The sequence below is a fragment of the Phaseolus vulgaris genome, chromosome 4 (assembly GCF_000499845.2).
Source record: "Phaseolus vulgaris cultivar G19833 chromosome 4, P. vulgaris v2.0, whole genome shotgun sequence".
NCBI lineage: Eukaryota > Viridiplantae > Streptophyta > Magnoliopsida > Fabales > Fabaceae > Phaseolus > Phaseolus vulgaris.
The window spans coordinates 6358193-6380941 of NC_023756.2; the positions used below are offsets into that span (position 1 = coordinate 6358193).

Below are 22749 nucleotides of genomic sequence, written 5' to 3' on the forward strand. Positions count from 1 at the left end.
TGCTTTGCAGGTGCTGCTTCAGATTCAAACAAAGACAAACACAAGCAACAAGGGATTTGTCTTCATCAAATAGGGGGAGATTATTGATCAAGAGTGATCAAGTGCTTTGAAGAATTCAATTGTGCTTTGAAGAATCCAAATCCTATGTGTTTAATGCAAGGCTGAGTTGCTGCTGTGTTTTAGGAGGGATCTGGGTAGTTTTATTTGTAATCAAATCCTTTGTTGAATCTAAAGCAAATGTGTTTTAAATCCTTTTTGAAATAAAGTGTTTTTCCAACTAAGTGAAAAACAACCTTTTGTTTTGTCGAATCAACCGGTTGTTTTACTCTTAGGAGTTTTTGAAAAGGTTGAAAATTGTTTAAGTTTGGTTGACCTAACTGCCAAACCATACAATCGGTTTTTTCGTGGTTTCAACCGATTGTTTCTTTGAAAATCTTAACAGAATTCTGTTTTGGTGGTTGAATGTGCTTTAAATGATTTCCAATTGAATACGCTCCTTCATTAAATGCTTTGACTAATCTTTGGAAAATATAAATAGTTTGTTTATGTTTTCAAACATGTAAGAAAAACAGATTTGAGTTTTTCAGTTGTGAAAGAGTTGATTCAAGATTTGAACATTCACATCAAAGCTTTGGGTTTTCTAAGAGAGTGGAACAGGATTGCATTTGTATTGATTTCAGATTGTTCTGTAAAATGTGTAATCTCTTCTCAACCTTCTATATTTCTGGTGTGGTGTTGCCAATGAGTGTTGTGTGCTCTTGAGGCGGTCAAGATTAATACTCTTGGTGTGTGATTTGACAAAGTGAGTGTGTTTCTTGAAGGGTTCAAGGTCACTGCTTTGGTGGATTTTGTGTTGTAATCTGGTTTGATTACTTAGTGGATTACCCAGTGGTTTTATGGGGACTGGATGTAGCTCTTAGTTTAAGAGTGAACCAGTATAATTGTTGGTGTATCTTTCTCTTACCTTTAAACTCATTTAAATTATGTTTTTAGCTTTACTGATATAAACAACCGATTGTTTCACAGAAACAACCAATTATATTTCTGTTGCTTTGCTGTTTTATTGCTCTTATTCTTTGCTAACCTGATTTCTGTTAAGGATTCATACAGAGAATTTTGTTAAACTTTTAAAAATATTTCAAAAACCTCCCTTACACAATTCACCTCTGTCTCGTTTAAGACCATATATTCTAACAGAGGTACCCCTGAAATTCCTCATATTTATTCATTCGTTTTTTGCTGATAAAAAAAAATTATGCTACCAAAATAAGATAAACAACATTTCATCTTCCGTTCTCATATTCGCGCTTAAGTGTTTTCTAGTAACAAAGAACCTCTCCAAACCTTTAGGAAAAGCCCTCTACTCAATTGCAATTCTCATGTAAATATAGGGGGACACAAGCTTGAAGGTATATACAATCATCTATGTATGCACAAACTTAGTTGGCAAAAAGGACTTCCATCTCTAATCACTCTTAACCATAACAAAAGAAACTAATATGTTAGCATCTAACATTTATCAGTAAAAAAAGCTAAATTAATTACTTTCATTAATCTTAATAAATTATTTTTTGGTATCTTAACGTAATAAAATTAAATAAATATAATAATAACTTTATAAAATAATTTCACACCATGAAACCAAAAAAATTGTTTTTAAAAACATCAAACTTTCTTTAACAATTAATATGAGTGACTACAAATATTATCACGATATTTGTGATTTTTAGTTCTTTATAAAATAAAAATAACTCGCTAAGCAACGTATGTATTTTCAAATGGCCATTTATATTTGGTTTTTCTTATTACTCTGTAATGGGAACGTCTTATTTGTTTTATTTTTTAACAAAGACGACTTGTTTGTACATTTATTTTTTCAGTTTTTATAAAAGGAAAGAAAATCCAAATGATAGTTAAAACTGATACTATGAAATGCAAATGTTAAGTTTAAAAATAAGAAGTAAATTCAAATAAATAGATTATATATTTATATATTATAGAGAAGTCACTCACTTAATTAATGCATTTCAAATAACTCAAACTCTAAACCGTATTTAAAAAATAAACATGAGATTAAATAATAATTCAAGTCAATGTTCACACATTAAAGAATGTAGACTTTTTCTAAGATTTAAAAAAGGAACACTAGTACATACTTTTGTAGGTAAATTTCATTAAACAAATGTAAATACAAAACAAGTTGCAACATTGATGACAATTTTATACTTTCATGCTATACTCAAAAAGGATATTAAGTCATTGTGATGCAAAATTTGATTACAATGTGTTATAGGAAGTTTTTTAGTGTTCTCGAGTTTAACATAGCTAAGAAAGAAAGAAGTACAACATGAAATTGAAAAATCACATTTTTAATATTTGTAGGGGAAAATTCTAATAACTATTCATAAACCACTTAGGGGAAAACAAGAAAAAAATTAACTATTTATTCCTATAGTTGGAAAAATATTTTCTTTATAAACTATTAGCTGACATATTATACCATGTGTATTAATATCAAGCTTCTCAACCAAGTGGGTCCTTAAGTCAAGCCAAGCCAGTTTATCGTCAATTGTTCTGAAGAGTATATTGCTCATATTCGATATTCCAGTAGGACGCAGAAGGTAAGGTAAGGGTCCAAGAGTGATGAGTTTAGTCCATGTTTCCTTCTTACCAATTTCAGCCAAAATTGATATGGAAAAGGTAGTTGTTTTGTAATTGAACCATTTAAGAGAAATAAATGACTCTCCACCAATTTAATATCAAAATTATCATATATTTCTAAGGGTATATCGAAGGGGGGTAAGGGAGTTATAAACCATTCCTCATTGCTTAAGTCAAATGATACCAAATATGTTTTTTCAGGTTCATCATAACTTTCCCGCCAGTCACCCAACCAATGACACATCCCCTCTAAGTAGAATTTATCAAGTTTTTCACACCTTGGATAAATATATATATCAGATTTAGGTTTCCTCCATGAATTCCTTCTTAGGCTATAAATCTCCCACGGTCCATCCACATCCCATTCTTCATCATTGTGGGTATCCTCCGAAAGAAAATTTGGATAAACAAATATTTTTCTAATTACCTTATAGTCATCTCTAGCACAATCATAGCCAAATCCAACATACGTAGAAAAACGGTCCATAGAATCTGATATATACTCACTTGGACTGGGAGGGATGATCTTAAATTCACCGCTAGATGGATTCCATAAATACATAGTGCCTAATTCGTGTGGGTGGAGGCAGAGAATTCCATAATGCTAGAAGAACCCAAAGTAAAATATCCAGAACAATGACCCTTTGGCCAATTTACTTTTTCCATATTTTGAAAAGACCTACCAGAAAGTGAAAATAAGGAGGAATTATCAGGTTGACTGAGGCAAAGAAGGAGAGAGGTATCGTCATAGTAAGAATGTTGGTTAGATATGAAATTAGAGCTCCATGAAATTAGAATTTTCAAGCAAGAGAGCCCATGATTTGTGTAGGCATCCATATCTCTTAAGAGATTTCAAAGGTAGTTTGAAAAGAATGGAGAATGCAAGATCATCTGGTAAGTGATTCCCTAGCTTTTGAGCCACAAATTTATCGTACATCTCTTGGTTACGCAACCAAATGTTAATGAGTTGCCAATGGTCTTTGTTGTTCTCACTCCAAAGGTAAATGGGATGGGTAATAAGTTGGCAATGTTTGCTAATAAGATTCTTTATGGTGGTCTCTTGCAAGTATTCCCACTGTTGACAACAATATGTGAGCAAAAGAAATAACATAAAATATGGGAATGAATTAGTTTATGTACCTGGTTGTCCTTAAGGAAGAGGGTGATTTTGGTTCCCCTTGGGACTTGTTGGGAATTAATATCCTTGGTAACAATGAAAGGGGCACTAGGTTGAGATTCCAAAGTATATTGGTCATGGTCATTATGCTTAGTGGTGAGGATAACCTTCTCGGCAACCAAATAAGTAGAGTAGAAGCCAATACCGAAATGATCAACCAAATCTAAAATAAGCACATATGTCACATACTAGAATTAATGAGCATGGAATGAAAATGAAAGTTGAACATCACCACCTACCTACCCATTTTGGTCATGCCAATACCATTGTCAATGATAGAAAGTGTTTTGTTAACCTTATGAGGGATCAATGTAATAATTAATTCATCATTCAAAACGCTATTGTTCATGAGCCTCTCAAATTTAATTTTATCCAATGCCTGTGCATGCATACATAAATCAATAACGATTAAAAAAAGAAATGTAAAAATAACATATCAAATTTAATCGACAACTTACATTAGATGCATTGTTGATGAGTTCGCGAAGGAAAATTTCTTCATTCGAATAGAAAGTTTTCTTCATCAATCGCAACACCTCGATCATCTCACCCTTCAATACCAACGTCTCATCATTTGCCATTGCAATTGCTTTAGAATAATACTAAAACTAAATGGAATCAATTTAACGAAGCAAAAACAACCGACAACCATACATTTATATTGGTTAACCACGACCACCAAATATAGCCACTTAATACAAAACCACCATCCACATTTACACTTAATTAATTAATTAATAATTAATTAGTTTTTAAATTTAATTAGTAAATTAAATTTTAAACTTATTAATTAATTGTTATGATTATCCACTTTTTTTAAACAAATAATTAATTTTTGGCTTATTCATTTTTGGTCTCTATATTAATGGGCAAAATTCCCTTTAGTGACTGGCATTTAAAAAAAATGAATTTGGTCCCAATGGTTGTTTAAAAGTATGCAATTTTGTATTTTCCCCCGCGACTGCGACTGCGCCACCGCGACCGCGGCCCTGCACCACCGCGACCGTGGCCCTTCGCCACCGTGACCGTGCCCCGTAACTTGTGTCGCGCACCTCGCGGCCCTGCAAAGTCACGCCCCGCACCAGCGTCGCCTCCTTGCTACCCTATTCGTTAACAAAGTTCCCGCTCGTACGCGCGAGTTTTTTTTCAGCTTTGTTTCACTTTTGAGGTTAGTATTTTTTATTTATTATTTAATTATATATTAAATATTAAATGTTATGAACTATATATTTGAAAGTGTTTGTTTTGAGTTAGATATTGATTTTATATACTGAACGCACTGAGTCTGAGTATGAGGGTGTGCGACCTTCGACAATCTGAATTTAGTTTCTATATATTGAGGGAACTGATTCTGAGTCCGAAGGTGTTCGACCTTCGGCAGTTTTGATTTAGTTATTAATTATTATATTTTTTTTGACATATTGAACGCACTAGTTCTGAGTCCGGAGGTGTCCAACCTTCGACAATTTTGATTTATTTTTTAATGATTACATATTCAACGCATTGGTTCTGAGTTCGCACTGGTTCTTATTAGTTTAGCAGTTCTATAGATCAAAGTTGGATTAATACACAACGGATAACTAATGCTTACGAAAAAGGGATGGAATAATTCATACAGTTCGCAGAACATAATGTTGTTAGTTGTAATAATGGAGTAAAAATAAGGGGTTCTTGTGTCAATTGTTTGAATGGAAGGATATTGAGTGTTTCCGAAATTAGAGAACATCTTTTGTGTGATGGATTTTGAAAAGTTATACAACATGAACGTGGCATGGTGAATTGTTAGACTTGCCAAGTGTGCGTGGAGCTTCAGAGGAAGTTCATTTCTCAATGAATGATAGATTATAAGACATGATTCGTGATGTGGGAGTAGAATATTTTGCTAATGCAGTTTTCGAAAATATGTCTAATGATGTAGAGACTCCTTTGTATCCTGGTTAAACTAACTTTACACAATTATCAACAGTGTTAAAGTTGATGAATTTGAAGGCAATGAATGGATGGACAAACAAAATCTTTACAGAATTGCTAAGATTGGTTAAGATACAATACCCAATCGAAATTATGAGGCAAAAAAAGTACTTTGTCCGATCGGTATGGAGTATAAAAAAATGCACTCATGTCCTAACGATTGTATTTTATACAGAAATTAGTACAAAGATTTAAGAAGATGTCCCAGGTGTGGTTTGTCACGTTATAAGGTTAAAGTTGATCAGAATGATGAAATTGATGAACTCCCAAAGGAAGGTGACGCTAAAAACCTTAGGCGGCATGCAGAAAATAGAAAATGTGATGGACTACTTCGTCATCCTGCTGATTCTTTACAGTGGAAGAATATTGATAAAGAATTTCCTAAATTTGGAAAAGAATCAAGAAAATTAAGATTTGGATTGGTAACTGATGGAATGAATCCCTTTGGAAATTTATGTAGTAATCATAGTTCATGGCCCGTTTTGTTAGTGATTTACAACTTACCTCCTGCTTTGTGTATGAAGTGCAAATACATGATGTTATCTATGATGTTCTTTGGTCCAAAACAACTTGGAAATGACATAGATTTTATCTTAATCCATTGATTGAAGATTTGAAGTTATTGTGGAATGAAGGGGTTGATGTGTTTGACGCGTTTAAGAATGAACCTAGACATCTCGTCAAACCTATAGACTCTACGGTATATCTTTGCACTAATACTAATAGGATTATATATAAGCTATATTACATTTTAACTAATTTAAGTATTTGTTTGATTGTTGATGAGTAGCAGGAACCTAAGACAAAACTGCATCTGCGAAAGAAGAAAATATTCTCCATTGATGATCCTGTGGCGGCTTGGTGGAAGTTGCTACAGCTTTAGATACAACCGTCTTAGAGGTTCTATGGGATGCCAATATTTTTGGAAGGCATAGTGATGTACAGTTGTATGTTCACATGTCTGATTTGTTGGTTGGACCTTGCATCTGGAGATCAATAGATTAACATAATAGTTCTGCAATTATGGATGATGTAAGTTCAAATATTTAAATCTTTATACTTTTGATTTATTAAATATATTAGTAGTAACTTATTGAAATTTAGGTATGTTTGTGGATTATGCTTCAATGAGAGGAAACAAAATATATATGGGTTTTTAGACCCTCAACAAATTCAATTAAATGAAAACAAGAAGTCAGAAACACAAACATACATCCCCACTGCCTTAAAGAATGGAGGAAGTCAAATTTATTTTGCTTCGTACATCCATGAGTAAGTCCTTATTTATTAAATAAGTTATACTAAATTATTGACATAAGAGAAACTAATTGATTTGTTATATAGGTGTCATTGGCAACTATTGATCATATCTATTCAAGATCATACCGCTACATGGTTTTGCTCATTGCATAAAAAACCCCTACCTATTTTAAACACATTATAGATAGGTACAAGAGTTTCTTTTAACATTTATTATTACTTATATATTATATAATGTTATGTATTCTAACATGAAATCTTATTATTTTAGTGCTTACTCTGGATATAACATGTTGAGTGGGAGGAGAAGTACAAACACACAAAGACGCACTTGGATGTACCTTAAGGTATTTAAAGTATATTTGTTCAATCAATTTAATGTGTCTCACTCATTCATTCAATACATTTATTTTCACATGCAGTCCAACAAGCAATCCGGAAGTTATGAGTGCAGTTATTATGTTATGCAGTGGATGTTGACTATTGTGCAAGCTGCAATTAATAAAGGTTGGGATCAGGTAATACATCAATACAATAAACACTTTAAAATTCGGGGATTATTATTCATGTACTAATTCAAAATAATTCAAATGTATAGTTTTTCAACGACCAACACCCACTAGATTCAAAAGCATTGGAGTATGTGAGAACAACATGGTCAAAGTATTTTGTAACCATGTATAACACCTTAGGATAGATAAATCATTAGAGTGACATACTTTTTCATATATTAGGAAAACTTTTTGTAGAATGTTATAATTTGTTGTATGTATTTTTCATATTTAAAATATGATTTTAAATGTTTTGATTTTTTGGAATTGGATATTTTATGCAGGTTTGAGGGTTTTTAAAAAACAAAATACTTTTTTAAATCCACATATAACGATGACTCCACGTGGAACCGTCTTTAAAAGTCCAACATACAACAATGGTTCCATGTGGAACCGTCTTTAAAAGTCCAACATACAACGACATAACTGTCATTAAAAGTTTTTTTTTTAATTTTTTATTACTATTTAGCATCCACTTATAAAGTAGGTTAATTTTATAACGACGTTCAGCAATGGTCATTAAAAATGATTACTTTATAACGGCGCTCGCAATAACGACAGTTTCAAAACCGTCTTTTTATGTCCTCTTTAACCGTCGTTAATGTACCTTTTTGTACTAGTGATTGCAGAAAAAATATTTGACCATAAAACATTCATGATCTGGCAAGTAGTATTAGGGAGTTAGTTATAGAGTTTTGTTTGTGCAGAGAACACACAAAACACACAACCCAACGCATGGGAAGACAACCACCAAAAGCAGAGCGACCGACTGAACAAACGGATGCACACCATACGATCCTTGCACCACACACAACCGCAACAAAGAACAACAAGAGAAGAGCAAGAGCAAAGTAAAGGAAAAAGAACAGAACACGGAAGACGAAAAAAGTATATGGAGGGACTAGACCAAAACCCATATGTTAAAAAAACAGATACATAGGTAGATTATACCTATTCATAAAGAATTCTAAGAACATACTAGATTGAAGTCTGTTATATCGATGAAATGATTCTCTATGAATAAATCCTAAATTATCCAACTTATCAACAAACACATTCTCTTCAAGAAAAATAATGTGGGGGTTCTGGAGGTTAAAGGCGCAACCATCCACTCATCTCACTGCTTGGAGGATTCTGCAAAAAGCAAATTTGGTAAGGAGCGGGATAAGATTGACCACCATTATCTGCAGCCTGTGCGTGGCGGAGGAGGAAACTATGTCTCACCTATATTCTACGTGTAGAGTAGTGCCTGACTTGAGTGGGCTAAGTGCTGTGAGTGGATGGGGAAGGTTTCAATGGGTCATAGGGAGCTAAAAAGTCATTTCTTAAGCTTTAGGATGAGTAGGGTCACAGAAAGTGTAAATGAGGTATGAGGGGGGGGGGGGCGCTGTGAGAATAGCAGTGGTAGGGGTAATTGTGGAAACACAGGAACAGGAAGGCTTTCAGAAGTTGCAGGATTGATCCCATTGAAATTTTTACTATGTCACAGTTGAAGGCCTGATCATGGGTAATGTCCAAAGTGCGAGGGGTTTACTTTTCTTTCTCTAATTAGTGTCTTGAGCCAATGGCATGTATGTAACGCTTACTTTCCATACGGATCCAAATCCTTATGTAAAAATCCGTATGTAATGCTGATTTTACATACAGATCCAAATCCGTATGTAAAAATCTGTATATAACGTCACTTTACATACATATTCAAATCTGTATGTAAAATCCGTATGTAATTCTCAATTTACATACGGATTTGAATCCATATGTAATAATCGGTATGTAACTAGCAAATTTCTTGTAGTGATCTCAACCAAGCTCGTATTTGTTATTAGGTTTCTCAAAATTGCTTTTAATTTTTCCCATTTCTCACTCCCTAGATCTCCATTTTCTGAACCGTGGTGCGTTTATTTGATGTTTAATCGAAATGAATGAGTTTTAATGGAAGTAGATCTTTGAGCTTGGGATGGTATTTTGAGCAGGGAGAATCCGACTTAGATCAAAGGGTGTTGACTGCTCCTCCAATGTTTAAAGGCATAGAAAATGCCTTAAAAACTTATTTTTCATATTCAAGAGAAGCCTAGATTTAAACCATACATTTATATTGGTTAATCACAACCACCAAATATAACCACTTAGTACAAAACCACCATCCACATTACTTTTAATTATTTAATTAATAATTAGTTAGTTTTTAAATTTAATTAGTAAGTAAACTTTTAAACTTGTTCATTAATTATTATCATTATCCACTTTTTTTTAAACTAATAATTAAGTTTTGGCTTATTGACCTTTTTTGTCTCTATATTAATGGGAAAAGTCCCTTTTGTGTACTGGTATTTAAAAAATTGAATTTGGTCCTAATGGTTGTTTAAAAGTATGCAATTTTGTATTTTTTGTCAAATTGACTTAAACGAAGTTAAGTGGTGATTATTTGGCACACAATGTGAGACATTTATGAACACAGACTCCATATGTAATATGGATTATATTTTAACACCCATCTTGTCACCCACCCCCCTCCCAATCCAATGTCCTCCATCAGAGCTTCATTCTCACCCTCACCCTTCGCTTTCCTCCATCTTACAAAGGGTTTCGCCTTCCTCTACACTGTTTATGATTACCACCTTCATGTCGTCTACACCAAGATCACGATGTTTGTCCTTATTCCACCTCTACATAGAATTGATGAAGACAACTGTGTTTGGATAATTTATAAACATATTTATCAATTGGTATGATGTATTTACAACTTTGATTTGTGGTAGCTAATTATGACTATCAAAGAAAGACTTTAGTGTAATTCTTAGTCTAGTTGGAACACACAAAATTGGGATCCAATTAGTAGTTAATGTTTACTTGGCATTTGTATTGAGGAAAATGTTTTGTTGACGTTGTTTATTTAGTAACTCACTATTGACATTGCAAACGTGGTCATGGATGGTGATGTTGCAACATTGCTGACATGTAAGGGTATAAGTGGAAATGACAACAAAAAATTGATTGTGGAATATTTTCCAAAACTGAGAGAAAGTAGTGATCTTTTGAATTCAAAAATTGGGGAAAGGGATTTTGGTATTTGGTTGTGCGAGAACCGACTAAGGGGTTTGAAAAATTCAGGGTTTGGAGAAATTTGGGATAGGATAGGAATTGAGACACAAGTACAATGTTTGCTACTCATATCCCATATTTTTCTTAGGTTTTGCCATGTATGGAAATTTTATTTTATTTTTTCTCTTATGGTAAATGGTGGATTGTTTAACGTTAAAGTTCGCTTTCTTAATTTAAAGGACAGGTTTGGATTTATTTTGTTACTTAAAAAGGATCACAAATAATCATTTTGTTTTCTCCAAGTTACTTTAGTAAGTTATTATAAAAATGTTTTTCCTTAAAATAAATTAGTTATGATATGCAATTTTTATTGTTATGATGTGTTTTTGCTATAGCATAGAAAAGCACAAGGCTCAAACGTCTTCCCTTGTTAATCGCAGAGTCATTGGTTATATAGGATTGTTTTGGTGTGGTTATTAATATTATGCTTAAATGCATTTTTGTTCCCTATAACTTTGTGAATGTTTAATTTTGGTCTTTAGAGAACTTTAATTGCACATTTGGTCTTCTAGTTTTATAAAATTAAACAATTATGGTCCAAAGTTAATGTGTTTTTCTTTATCTACCAAGAAGGTTGATGCATTAGTAAATGATAACAAACTTAGTTAGGTCTTTTTTAACTTAGAAGATTAATGACTATGTTTAATTATAAGCTTTAACATTATTAAAGCAATAACTACATTAGCATTTTTTTGGGTAGTATATAGATGATAAACTATGTTGAACTAAAATTGCTTAATTTTAAAAACTTAGAAGACTTAATGTGTTATTAAATTTTTATAAGGACCAAAATTGTACATTAATCAACGTACAAAGTTTATTTAAGCTTTAATATTACTAAGATGAACAATGAATATTAATTAATCTCTTTGATGTTGAGTGATGCTAGTACTTTGATTTGATTAGACTTCATGTGAGTGAGTGTGAATTTAAGAGCTTTTGACTTGGGTTTCTTGCACTTTAAGATATGAGAGGTTTTCTTAGTACAACGGTGGCAATGTGGTTTAAATCTAAATATTTGTGAATTATGATTTATGGTTCCTATTTTTTATTTATTTATTAATAATGCAAATCAGGAGGGATATTTTTATTATGAAGCTAGTCAGACATCCATATGATGTTCGTTTGAATGAAGCATGTGGTATGGTATCAAATATCAAGTTTTACAACTCTTTTCTAGAAATTAATGTAAAATCAGAATTATAGAAATTTCCTTTCATTATTAGCTTGGAGGGAAGAGCAATATTGGAAAATCATTTCTAAATTTGTCGTGGTTACTACTACACTTTTTCCCCTGAAATGTTATAGAAAAAGGTGCAAAATGTCTAAATATTTTTTATCATAAGTCTTTTAATGTTTACCTCTTGTTTGTTATGAATACTCAATACTCAACTCTTTCCTCTTTGATATATGCATGTAGGTTCATCTTGTGCATATCATAAACAGAGAACATGCAAAGGTTGAATATAGCTCATAATCTAATGTATTACATCTTAGGGAGAAACTTATAGATATTGCTTCTTTTTTTTACACTTGGCGATAATCAATGTCTTTGGAAATACAAGTTTACCATTAAGTTATAAGTATCTTTGATTATCTAAAGAAACATTTGCTAGAGTAATAAGTGCTAAATTTAATGATGTTGAGAATTTGGTGCTTTTGATCCACCAATACAAATCATTATTAGGCTAATCATCAAGGTGCAATTCTAATTCTCAGACCAAAAAATTAAAAGTACCTGAAGAATTGCACCTGATTTTATGTTTTGACAAACAATTGCCTCTTAATTCTTTCACTAGTGATTGTTGTCAAAGTGATGTCATATAATGTGCGTATTTCGTCACATGCATACAATTACAAGGGTTTATATCTGGAATTTAACTTACCAAACCCCTTTTGAGGCCCAACAGGTCACTTTCTTTTGCCAATAATTATGATTTAACTATTCTGATTCAATTTGAATACATTTATTATCTTTTATAGGATATGTTTCACATACCTATATTTGATGATTAGAATGTTGTTGATGAAAGTTCTACATATGTGTTCTCTTTCAGTGATGGGGAAGACAATGATGGTAAGTTTTTCTCACTCCAATAAATTATATTGATTTTCCTTCTGTTTCTGCATCAAATAATTATGTTGTAACAATGATTACTGATAGGTTTGTAACCTTGGGAGGGGACATAAGAAACCTAGGTAATTATGTATAAACTTATGTAAATGGTTGATTTGGATAGTCTTATTTCTCAATCTAAATATTTCATATATTGAAAATATATTTCTAGAACATGACATGATTTCTAGAATTAGGCATGATCTTTTAAAGAATTGTCTTTTAATGCTTGTTCAGAATTCGATTCTTTTCTTTAATTGAAGTTCTTTGTTAATTTGCTTAAATTTAATTAATATTTTATTCGCTTAGTTCAAGAGATAGAAGATGTTCCTGCTAGGGAGATGGGACCTAGAGAACTATTGCAGTCTTCTTCTCCTTTCTTCGGTCGAGCAGTTGAATGGGTGATGAGCTGGGATTCTTCTTGTCCTCCTGCTTCTCCTTCGGCACTCAGTCTCGGGTGGACACCGGATGGTGGGGGTACCTGCGAAGGCACTCCGACGCTCAAGTCAGTAAAGCGAGTGGTCAGCTCTCAGGTAGGTGAACAGTAATAAATGACATACCTTACTCCTTGGGATGCGTGCTGTTTATATTATTCTAATGCGCCTACCTTGTTGGGCCCGTTTATCAAGGTGGATACCGCTTAGGGTCGCATTACCTAATTCTTAATGATGGATTAGCTTTACTGATCTTGGTTTGAGCATTAATGGTGACAGGGGTCGGCCAAGTTAACATGGTGTGTGTTGGCCCTCGGCCAAGTTCTTCATGGTCTTGGCCGACTTCGGCTAGGCCTTCTAAGGTCTCGGCCAGGTAGGCAGTCGGCCTCGTCATCTCGGCCAAGTCTCTCAGGTCTCGACCGGCTTTCCTTTGGTTTTGGTCGGGTTGACCTGGTCTCGGTAGGGAGGCCAGGGTCGGCCTCACCCATACCGGTACACTTGCCCCCCAGGCTCGAGGGCAGATATTTTGGGTGTGTCCGATGAGTTTTTTATGATGGGTGTCGGTCGGCCTCCCTTGAACGTGCGGTCGTTTCGTTTCTTGAGGTGTGACGTGACTAGGCGACGTGATATGACCTCAGACGACGCGATGTGATGTCCATTGATGAGGGGTTTTTTGGGCGAGAAAGCTCATGGACCGTTAGATCTAAGAGATCTAACGGTTGAGATTGGTTTGACATTTCAAATTCCGAGGCCCATGGGCCCTATAAATAGGGGTCCACCACAGTGTCGAGATCCCGCATTTGTATTCTTGTGAGTTTTTCTGGCAGCCGAGTGATCCCTCGCCCTCTGCTCTGATAGCCGACTGATTCCTTGCACTCGTTCTGAGAACTAATCGTCTTCTCGTCCACAACCTTTCCTTTTATAAGGTTAGTCATGTCGAGCTTGTCTCGGCCCACGTCCTCTTCGTCCGATCACCCCTCCTCTCCAGTCGATCGCCCTCTTTCTCCTACCGGGCGTTCTTCCTCTTCCTCTTCATCTTCTTCTTCTTCTTCTTCTTCTGCCACCGACTCCAGTCGGTTGGGTTGGGCGAGGGGCCACCCCAGGTAGAGGTTGTGAGGGAGGATGATCCGACGGTTGCGGTTGACCAGTCAGACTCTCCCCCGAGCAATTCATCCAACAAATCGTCAAGCCTAGGTATGGGATGCCTATACTTAATTGTAATGTTATTGATGGCCCTACAATCCGAACACATTCGCCATGTGCCATCTTTTTTAGGCACTAAGATGATAGGCATAGCACAAGGACTCATGCTATCTTGAACCCACCCTTTCTCAATCAAAGCCTCAACTTGTTGGCGAATTTCCTTGGTTTCACTTGGATTGGTCCTATAGGCTGGACGATTTGGTAAGGAAGAGCCCGGTATCAAATCAATTTGGTGCTCAATCCCTCTCAAAGGTGGAAGTCCTTTTGGAGGATCTTGAAACACATCTTGAAACTCTTCTACCAAATTTTCCAAACAATGAGGACTATCAACAAGTGGTTCTAGCTTAAGAGTTCTAGGGATGGCTAAGAAAAGAGGATGGTGAGCCACTATTTCCCTTTGAAGCTCATGCCTAGACACAAGAAGTGTAGGCTTAGAACTCTTATCTTTTTTATCTTTTTCACTCTTCCTCTTTTTTTCATGATGATTTGGTCCTCATGGACTTCTCTAGGAGAGAGAGATTGATTTTAAAGTAACCTTGTGACCATGGAAATCAAAAGAAAGTTTGTTGGTAAAGCCATCATGAAAAACTTTTCTATCAAACTGCCAAGGCCTTCCCAAAAGAACATGTGTAGCTTCCATGGGCACAACATCACATAATACCTCATCTTTGTATTTTCCAATAGAGAAATGGATTAGGACTTGTTTATGCACAACAATTTCTCCTACTTCACTAAGCCATTGCAATTTGTAGGGCTTTGTATGAGAGATAATAGGCAATCCAAGTTTATCTACTACTCTTGTACTAGCCACATTAGCACAACTACCCCCATCCACTATCAAAGAACAAATGTTGTTTTGAATAAGACATCTTGTATGGAAAATATTTTCCCTTTGACTTTCATCAAAAGGTTGTGAAACTTGTCGAAGAAGTCTTCTCACAACTAACAAATCTCCTTCAAGTGGACTTTCACTCTCCTTCTCACTAGACGCCCTAGAAGGTGAAGAATGCCTAGGTGAATCCGAATCATGCTCACTCATGACAATGCCATTATGCACAAACATATTCCTTTTAGAAGGACAATTAGCCGCAATGTGACCATAACCCATACACTTAAAGCATTTCTTACTAGACGATTTAATTGGGGATTTAGGCCTAGAAGTAGATGGCTTAGGTTCCTTGGGTTTGAAAGAAGAATCTTTAGAAGGAAATTTTGAAAAAGACTTTTTGTTCCTCCAAGAATTGTTGTAGTAACCATCATTGGGAAAATATTTGAAAGAATTTTTCTTAGCAAGTTGGGCTTCCACCTTCATTGCAAGATGAACTAAAGAACCCAATGATGAATACTCTTGTAACTCAACAACATCTTGAATATCCTTCCTTAGACCACTCACAAACCTAGCAATCATAGCTTCCTCACTTTCTTCTAATTCAACTTTAAGCAAAAGCGTTTCTAACTCTTTGTAATATTCATTCACATTTAGCGTGCCTTGTTGAAACCGTTGGAGTCTCAACATGAGGTCTTTCCTAAAATGTGGGGGCACAAACCTAGCGCGCATTTGATCCTTTAAAGAGTTCCAAGAGTCCACGGGAGGACCCTTGTGATAGATAATGTCCTTTACAACACCATGCCACCATTTCATGGCATAATCACTAAACTCTAAGGTGGTTAGCTTAAGCTTGTGCTCATCTTGGATCTCAAATATTTGTTCACCCTTAGCCTCCCAATCTAAATATACATTAGGATCACTAGAACCATTAAAACAAGGAAGCTTGACCGAAGGTAGCCTAGCCTTTGCATCTTGGTAGAATCCAACTCCATGGTGATGTCTCTCCCCTTGGTTGTGATGTCTATGTCCATGGAATTGAGGTGGAGTTTGCCTTCTCCTATGGTCCTCCTCACGGCCAAAGTCATTTGAAGAACCCCTTGATGAAGGTCTATGTGAATGATGCCCACCATTGATAGAGTGAGATGGCCTAGCTTGTTGCACCTCCATCTTTTGCAATTTTTCTTCCAAACGTCGAATGGTGCGTTGAGCTTCATGCAATTCACCAAGGACTGAAGCTTTGGAAGGAGAGTGCTGCTTGTAAGATTCATCACTTGAATAGCCATCCATTTGCAAATGAAAACAGCAAACACAAAAAACAGCAAACAAGTTAAGAAAAAAAGTTAGCAAAAATGAATTTGGAAACCAAATTGCCGAAGTGAAACTGGCCTGAAAATCACTCTCAAAGAAATAATGTCCCTGCACCAAGCTGATCTTGAGGCCTTAGGAATCCTCAAATGAAAGATGTCAAAGCAAGGCACACCAATCTCAAAGCCAACCACAACAAAACCAATGAAGCAATAAAGACAAACAAGAAAAGGTATAAGCAATAAAAGGCTATAACAAAAGGAATACTAGATGTATGACAAACTCAAAGAGTAATGAATAAAAGACAAGCAAGAAAATAAGGAACTCAATGAAAAAGTAGGCACACAAAAGAATACTTAAAGAAAAGCACTAGCGTGGATGAAGAAAACAAAAACAGAACTACTGGAAAATATTTTTATGCAAACTGTGCTTGATGTTCACTGATTTAACTGGAATGATATAAAGCGAACTGGATTATGAAATTTTAACCACAGAAACTTCAAGATCTTAGCTCAAAAATGGCACTGGAATCACGCAAAAACAGTTAGCCAATTAATTGAGATAAATTTTTCAAAATCGCTGCCAGATTACCGTATTTTTTTCGGCAGAATTGTACACTTTTTGTATTTTATTTATCATTTTTTTGTGTACTTTGAATTTTTGAGTACTTTTTTTTTTTACTCTTTTCTAACACTTTGAAGAACACAAATCCAGAATTTCAGAATTTTCCAGTGAGTAAATCAATTGCAATAAGGAAAAATAGTAAGCACGTTTTCAGAAACAGAGGAATCCTAACAGGAATGAAAAACAGAATTAAGAACTAGCAAAGACATAATGGAAAATGATGTATAGGAACTTGTATAGGTCTAAAATACAAGTATGAACTCAATCTAAAACAGAAAATGCATAAAGTATCAAATATCAAACTCAGAAAAATTATATAACACCAAAGCAAGAAACAAAAAAATTCAATAAAAGTACTACAAGAAGTGATGACAACTATGGAAAAACATGACTATGACAAAACTTGTATGGATTTAAAAAGGGAAATACACAAACATATGATAGGCACAATTAAGAAAACAGCAAGAAAACTCAAAAGTAAGCCTAAAACAGAAATGTAAACGGTAAGAATTAAAGAGCTCTTGAAATAAAGTGCAACACAACTCAAAAATTAAACAAGAACACACCTAAACTCTAGATACCACATGATATGATTCCAATAGCACAATATGAATGATTCTTGACATTCTTAGGAATCATCTTGAGTTGGATATGAGATAGGCACTTTATGATAGAATTGGATCAAGGTTCTATGATCAAGAACTCACCAAGACTAGTATCAAAACCCAAACTCATATGGAAGTTCCATGTATTGTCAAATTGAACCGAACAAATTGAATGAAAAGGAAAAAGCACCGAACAAAATGCATAAGAACAGAATTGCACCGAACAATTAAGCTAGAAAAGAAGAAGAAACAATGAGGAACAACAAATAGAAAAAGGAACCGAAGCAAAACAGCAAGAACACTAGAAAACCGAACTGAAAAAGCAAAGAACCAAGCTAAGACATGAACTAAAAAGAGAAGGAAGGAAGGAGAAGAGAGAGCTCATGAAGATGGAGGAATGGTTGGATGATCACGCCACTTAGAGGATGGAGACTCCAAGATGAGTGTGCAATGCCGCCACTTGAGGTAACCAAAGAACTCTCAAGATAAGACTAAGTGAGGAAGGCACAAAGCTCTCCAATTCTCTCTCAAATTGAGTAGAGTTTCTCTAATTCAAAATTCAAATCTGAAAAATACAAAGTCAACACCTTAATTTATAGCCTAGAGGTGCTGAAATGCAAAGCTAATTAAATTCAAAATTCCCCCCAATTACATTAAAGTGGCGCCAAGCATGAGGAAGGTGTGACTTCCTCTCTCACTTTGGCACCTCCCTATTACTTCTACACCTCTCTACTAAACGCACACCCCCCTAAGACTCCTAAACTACAGACCTAAAGATGCTTTGACAAAAGAGGTTTCTTATGTTTCCCTCTAAGCACCTTCAAACAAAGAAATTACAAAAAGAGAAAACAAACGTCCTTTAGCTCCTAAAGCCTTGAACATGCTCCTTGTAAGCCTTTGAGGTGGGCTTTGAACTCCATGAGCGTCCTCCATTTGAGCCTCAACCTCTTCTTCCTCTTAATGATTGGCCTCCATGTCCACTTGAGTTTGATCTCCATCACTTGCGATGGTAATCGAGCAAGTGTGGTTGGCGGCCAGCCATTACTTGCGATGGTAATCGAGCAAGTGTGGTTGGCGGCCGACCATTACTTGCGATGGTAATCGAGCAAGTGTGGGTGGTCGGTCTCGGCAGGATATGTCGAGCCGAGAAGTTGTAGAAGAATAGTGCTAACATTTTGATGAGAACGCCTTGTTAAAACCTCCCTGGTTGGGTGAGGAAAAAGTGCGTAATTTTATTGACTTTAGCTGTAATAGAGCTTGAGGTGCGTGGCATTCCACATCCTCGGTACAATTTTTCCTGAAAGCCATTCTAAATGGTAAGCTCCGCCTTGTGCGACTTCTCAGACTCGGAAAGGCCCCTCCCAATTCGACGAGAATTTCCCTTCATTCTTTCTCGCATCGCTGCGCATTCTCCAGACGAGGTCGCCCTTCTGGAAACTCCTCGGCCGGACTTTTGTGTTGTACCATCTGGACGCTCAGACTTTGCAGACGGCCTCCCAGATTCTGCTTTTGTCACGAAACTCACTTACCAAGTCGAGGTTGACCGCTAGGCTCTCCTCGTTTAGGTTGAGGTTGAACATCTGTCGTCATATGGTGGGCTCGGCCATCTCCACCGGGATCATGGCCTCAGTCCCGTATGTCAGGTTGTAGGGTGTCTCCTGCGTGGTAGTCTGGGGGGTGCATCTGTATGCCCAGAGTACCTCAATCAGCTCCTCGGTCCATTGGCCTTTTGCCTTACCCAACCGCTTTTTCAGCTCGTTGAGTATGACCTTGTTGGCGGCCTCGGCCTGTCCATTGGTTTGAGGGTGTTCTACCGAGGTCGTAATGGACTTGATGCCCAGGTCGTCGTAGAAGGACTGTAGGCCTCGGTCAATGAACTGTCGGCCGTTGTCTGTTATTATCGTGTGTGGGACGCCGAATCGGCAGACAATGCTCCTCCATACGAAGTTTTGCACGTTTTTTGTCGAGATGGAGGCAAGGGGTTCGGCCTCGATCCACTTGGTGAAGTAGTCAACTCCCACCAAGAGGAACTTGGTCTGCCCTTTCCCTGGGGAGAAGGGGCCAATGATGTCCATCCCCCAAATGGCTAACAGCCATGGGGAGATGATGTTGTGCAGCTCTTCCGGCCTTGTGTGGTGGAGGGGGTCGAACTCTTGGCACTTGGCGCATTTCTTCACGTATTCGGAACAGTCGCCTTGTATGGTCGGCCAGTAGTAGCCAGCCCTCAAGACCTTGGCGGCCATCGTCCTCGCCCCGGCGTGATTTTCGCAGATCCCCTCATGGATGTCGGCCAGAATGTACTTGGCCCGTTTGTTGGTGATGCATTTTAGCAGGGGGTCGAGTAACCTCTCCGGTACAAATCTTTGTTGATCATGGTGTACCGGGTGCATTGTTGCTTCATCGCCTTTTCTTGGTCGGCCTTGCACGTGCCGGCCGTTAGGTACTGGATGACGGGTGTCATCCAGTTGTCAGCCTCGACCTCGGCCTCTTCTATAGCCAGACACTCGGCCTCGACCTCAGTCACACTGGGGTGTCTCAACCATATTTGTATGACTGACCTCTGGTGGTTGTTCTTCTTGGTGACCGACAGCTTGGATAGGATGTTGGCCCTTTTGTTGTCCTCCCTCGGTATGTGTTCCAAGGGTGCTTTGCTGAAGCGGGCGATGCTGTTTTTGGCCGAGTGGTAGTACCGCTGCAGCAAAGGTTCTTTAACCTCAAACTCTCCATTGACCTGGCCGACCATCACCTGGGAGTCGCTTTTGCATGTGACCTCGCGCGCTCCCATGTCGTAGGCTAGGTTCAGCCCGGCGAGCAAGGCCTCGTACTCGGCCTGATTGTTGGTCGCCCGAAATCCGAATTGGCGGACTTGTTCTAGGAAGAGGTCACCCGACCCCTCTAGGACGACTCCCGCTCCACATGCTGTTTTATTTGAGGAGCCATCCACATAGAGAGTCCACCCGCCCGAGAGGGTCGGCAGTGGTGTCAGCTCGGCCGAGAAGTCGTCCAGGCATTGAGACTTGATGGCGCCCCTCGGTTCATAGCGTATGTCAAACTCGGAGAGTTCGACTGACCATCCTATCATCCTCTCTGCAAGGTCCGGCTTAGACAAAAATTTTAAAAATAGGGTAGTCGGTTCTTACAGCTATGAAGTGATTTTGGAAGTAGGGGCGCATGCGTCTTGCCGTGAGGACTAGGGCGAGGGCCACCTTCTCTATCATCTGGTACCTAGTCTCGACCGAGTGGAGGGTTCGGCTGACGAAGTACACCGGTCGCTCCTCGCCCTCGGTTTCTTGTATCAGGGCAACGCTGACTGCTTCCTCTGAGACTGCCAGATATAAAAGGATTGGGTGGTCAGGTCTCGGCTTTTGGATGATAGTGGGGGATGTGAGGTACTCCTTGAACTGTTTGAAGATTTCCTCGCATTGGTCGTCCCAGGCGAATTTTTTTCCCTTTCGGAGCAGTTGGACCATCGACCTCGTCCTCTCGGCCAAATGGGGGATGAATCGGGAGAGGGCGGTCAGCCGCCCTAGGAGCTGTTGTACCTCCTTCACACTGTTTGGACTTGTCATGTTGAGTATGGCCTGGCATTTGTCGGGGTTGAGCTTGAAGCCTGGGAACTTCCCTCCCTCAACCCCGAAGGTATATTTTTCGGGGTTGAGCTTCATGTTGACTCCCCTTAAGGCCCTGAAGACCCCAGGCATGTCGGCCGGCGTCCATGCGAACATGTCAATATTCTTTTTCAGCGCGGCGTGCATGATCTCGGCCTCGGCCGCCGCCAAGGCTGTTCCTACAACCGTGTTGTGCTCTTCGTCGAGGAAGGGGACTCTCCTCAGCTCCTCTCTCGCCTCTAGCCTGTCCTCGGTCGCCCGGGGATCGAGGTCTACCAACGCCACGGTTGGCTCGATCTTCCTCGGTCGGTCCTTCCTCAGGAGGACTTTCTCACCCTGAGGGGAGAGGTGTCAGCCCTTAAAGGCTCCACCCGTAGGCTCTCGGTGTAGCACTCTCGTGCTTCTTTCTGATCTACGTGGACCGTGAGAATGTCCCCTGTCCTCGAAGGGAATTTCATTGCAAGGTGGGGGGTTGATACTATGGCCATCAGCTAGTTGATGGATGGTCGGCCAAAGAGGATGTTGTAGGAGGTGTTGGCGTCGATGACCAGGTATCATATTTTGATGGTCCTAGTGTTCTTCCCCTCTCCGAAGGTGGTTTACAACTCGATGTAACCCTTGGTACCACGTGGTGGTCGTATGACATTATCTCGGCCTCGACTATCCTCATAGCCTTGAAAGTTTTCCAGTAGAGGATGTCTACCGAACTTCCTTGGTCCACAAGGGTCTTCCGTATGGTGAACCGGTCTATGTCGACCGCTATCACCATGGGTCGTCCTGCTGGCGGTAGTCTACACCCTTAAAGTCCTCGTCCATGAACGTGATGGGTGGCATCCTCGGTCGGAATGACACGGCGTTTACCTGGTGTACCGCTCGGAGGTGCTTCTTCCGGGCGTTGTTCGTGCTTCCTCCTCCGGCGAAGCCGCCGGCTATAGTATGGATAACCTCTCGGTTACCTCTCCTATCGGCCTCCCTGGGGGGGTTGTCCTTTGCGGGTTGTCGGTCGCCCCTGTTGTCTTGATTATTTCGACCGCGTTGGGGTGACCTCGTCCGCCTGGGTGGATCCGCCCGGCGGGGTGGGTCTCGACCATTCCTGATGAAACGGCGGAGATGCCCAGCCTGGATAAGTTCCTCGATCTTATCCTTTAGGGCCTGACACTCCTCGATCGAGTGTCAGGCGTTTTGGTGGTATCGACACTGCTTCTTTCGGTCGGCATTGTTTGGGCTTACCACCTTTTTTGGAGGAGGATCAACTCGGCGCTCAGAGCCTCGTCCAGAATCCTCCCTCTATCGGTCGTCAGGG

General features: G+C 38.3%; 2 protein-coding genes across 2 annotated transcripts; both read right to left on the bottom strand.

The window, feature by feature from the left end:
• Nucleotides 1-2590: 2590 nt before the first annotated feature.
• LOC137838218 (F-box/kelch-repeat protein At3g06240-like) lies at nt 2591-3223 on the bottom strand. The gene has a single exon (XM_068647473.1). The coding sequence runs from the start codon at nt 3221-3223 to the stop codon at nt 2591-2593; it is 633 nt and encodes a 210-aa protein (XP_068503574.1).
• A 213-nt stretch (nt 3224-3436) lies between these two features.
• On the bottom strand, nt 3437-4419 carry LOC137838219 (heat shock protein 83-like). The gene is made up of 4 exons (XM_068647474.1): nt 4297-4419; nt 4082-4217; nt 3802-4001; nt 3437-3736 (listed from the first exon to the last, which is right to left on the bottom strand). The coding sequence occupies exons 1-4, from the start codon at nt 4417-4419 to the stop codon at nt 3437-3439; spliced, it is 759 nt and encodes a 252-aa protein (XP_068503575.1).
• Nucleotides 4420-22749: the final 18330 nt, after the last annotated feature.

What these genes read in the sequence shown, in the direction of transcription:
- LOC137838218 (XM_068647473.1), bottom strand. Translation starts at nt 3,223, where the DNA reads ATGTATTTATGGAATCCATCTAGCGGTGAATTTAAGATCATCCCTCCC.
- LOC137838219 (XM_068647474.1), bottom strand. Translation starts at nt 4,419, where the DNA reads ATGGCAAATGATGAGACGTTGGTATTGAAGGGTGAGATGATCGAGGTG. An exon ending in TCATCAACAATGCATCTAAT is followed by an intron (nt 4,218 to 4,296) that starts GTAAGTTGTCGA and finishes ATGCATGCACAG; the next exon opens with GCATTGGATAAAATTAAATT. An exon ending in TCTTCCTTAAGGACAACCAG is followed by an intron (nt 3,737 to 3,801) that starts GTACATAAACTA and finishes TGTTGTCAACAG; the next exon opens with TGGGAATACTTGCAAGAGAC.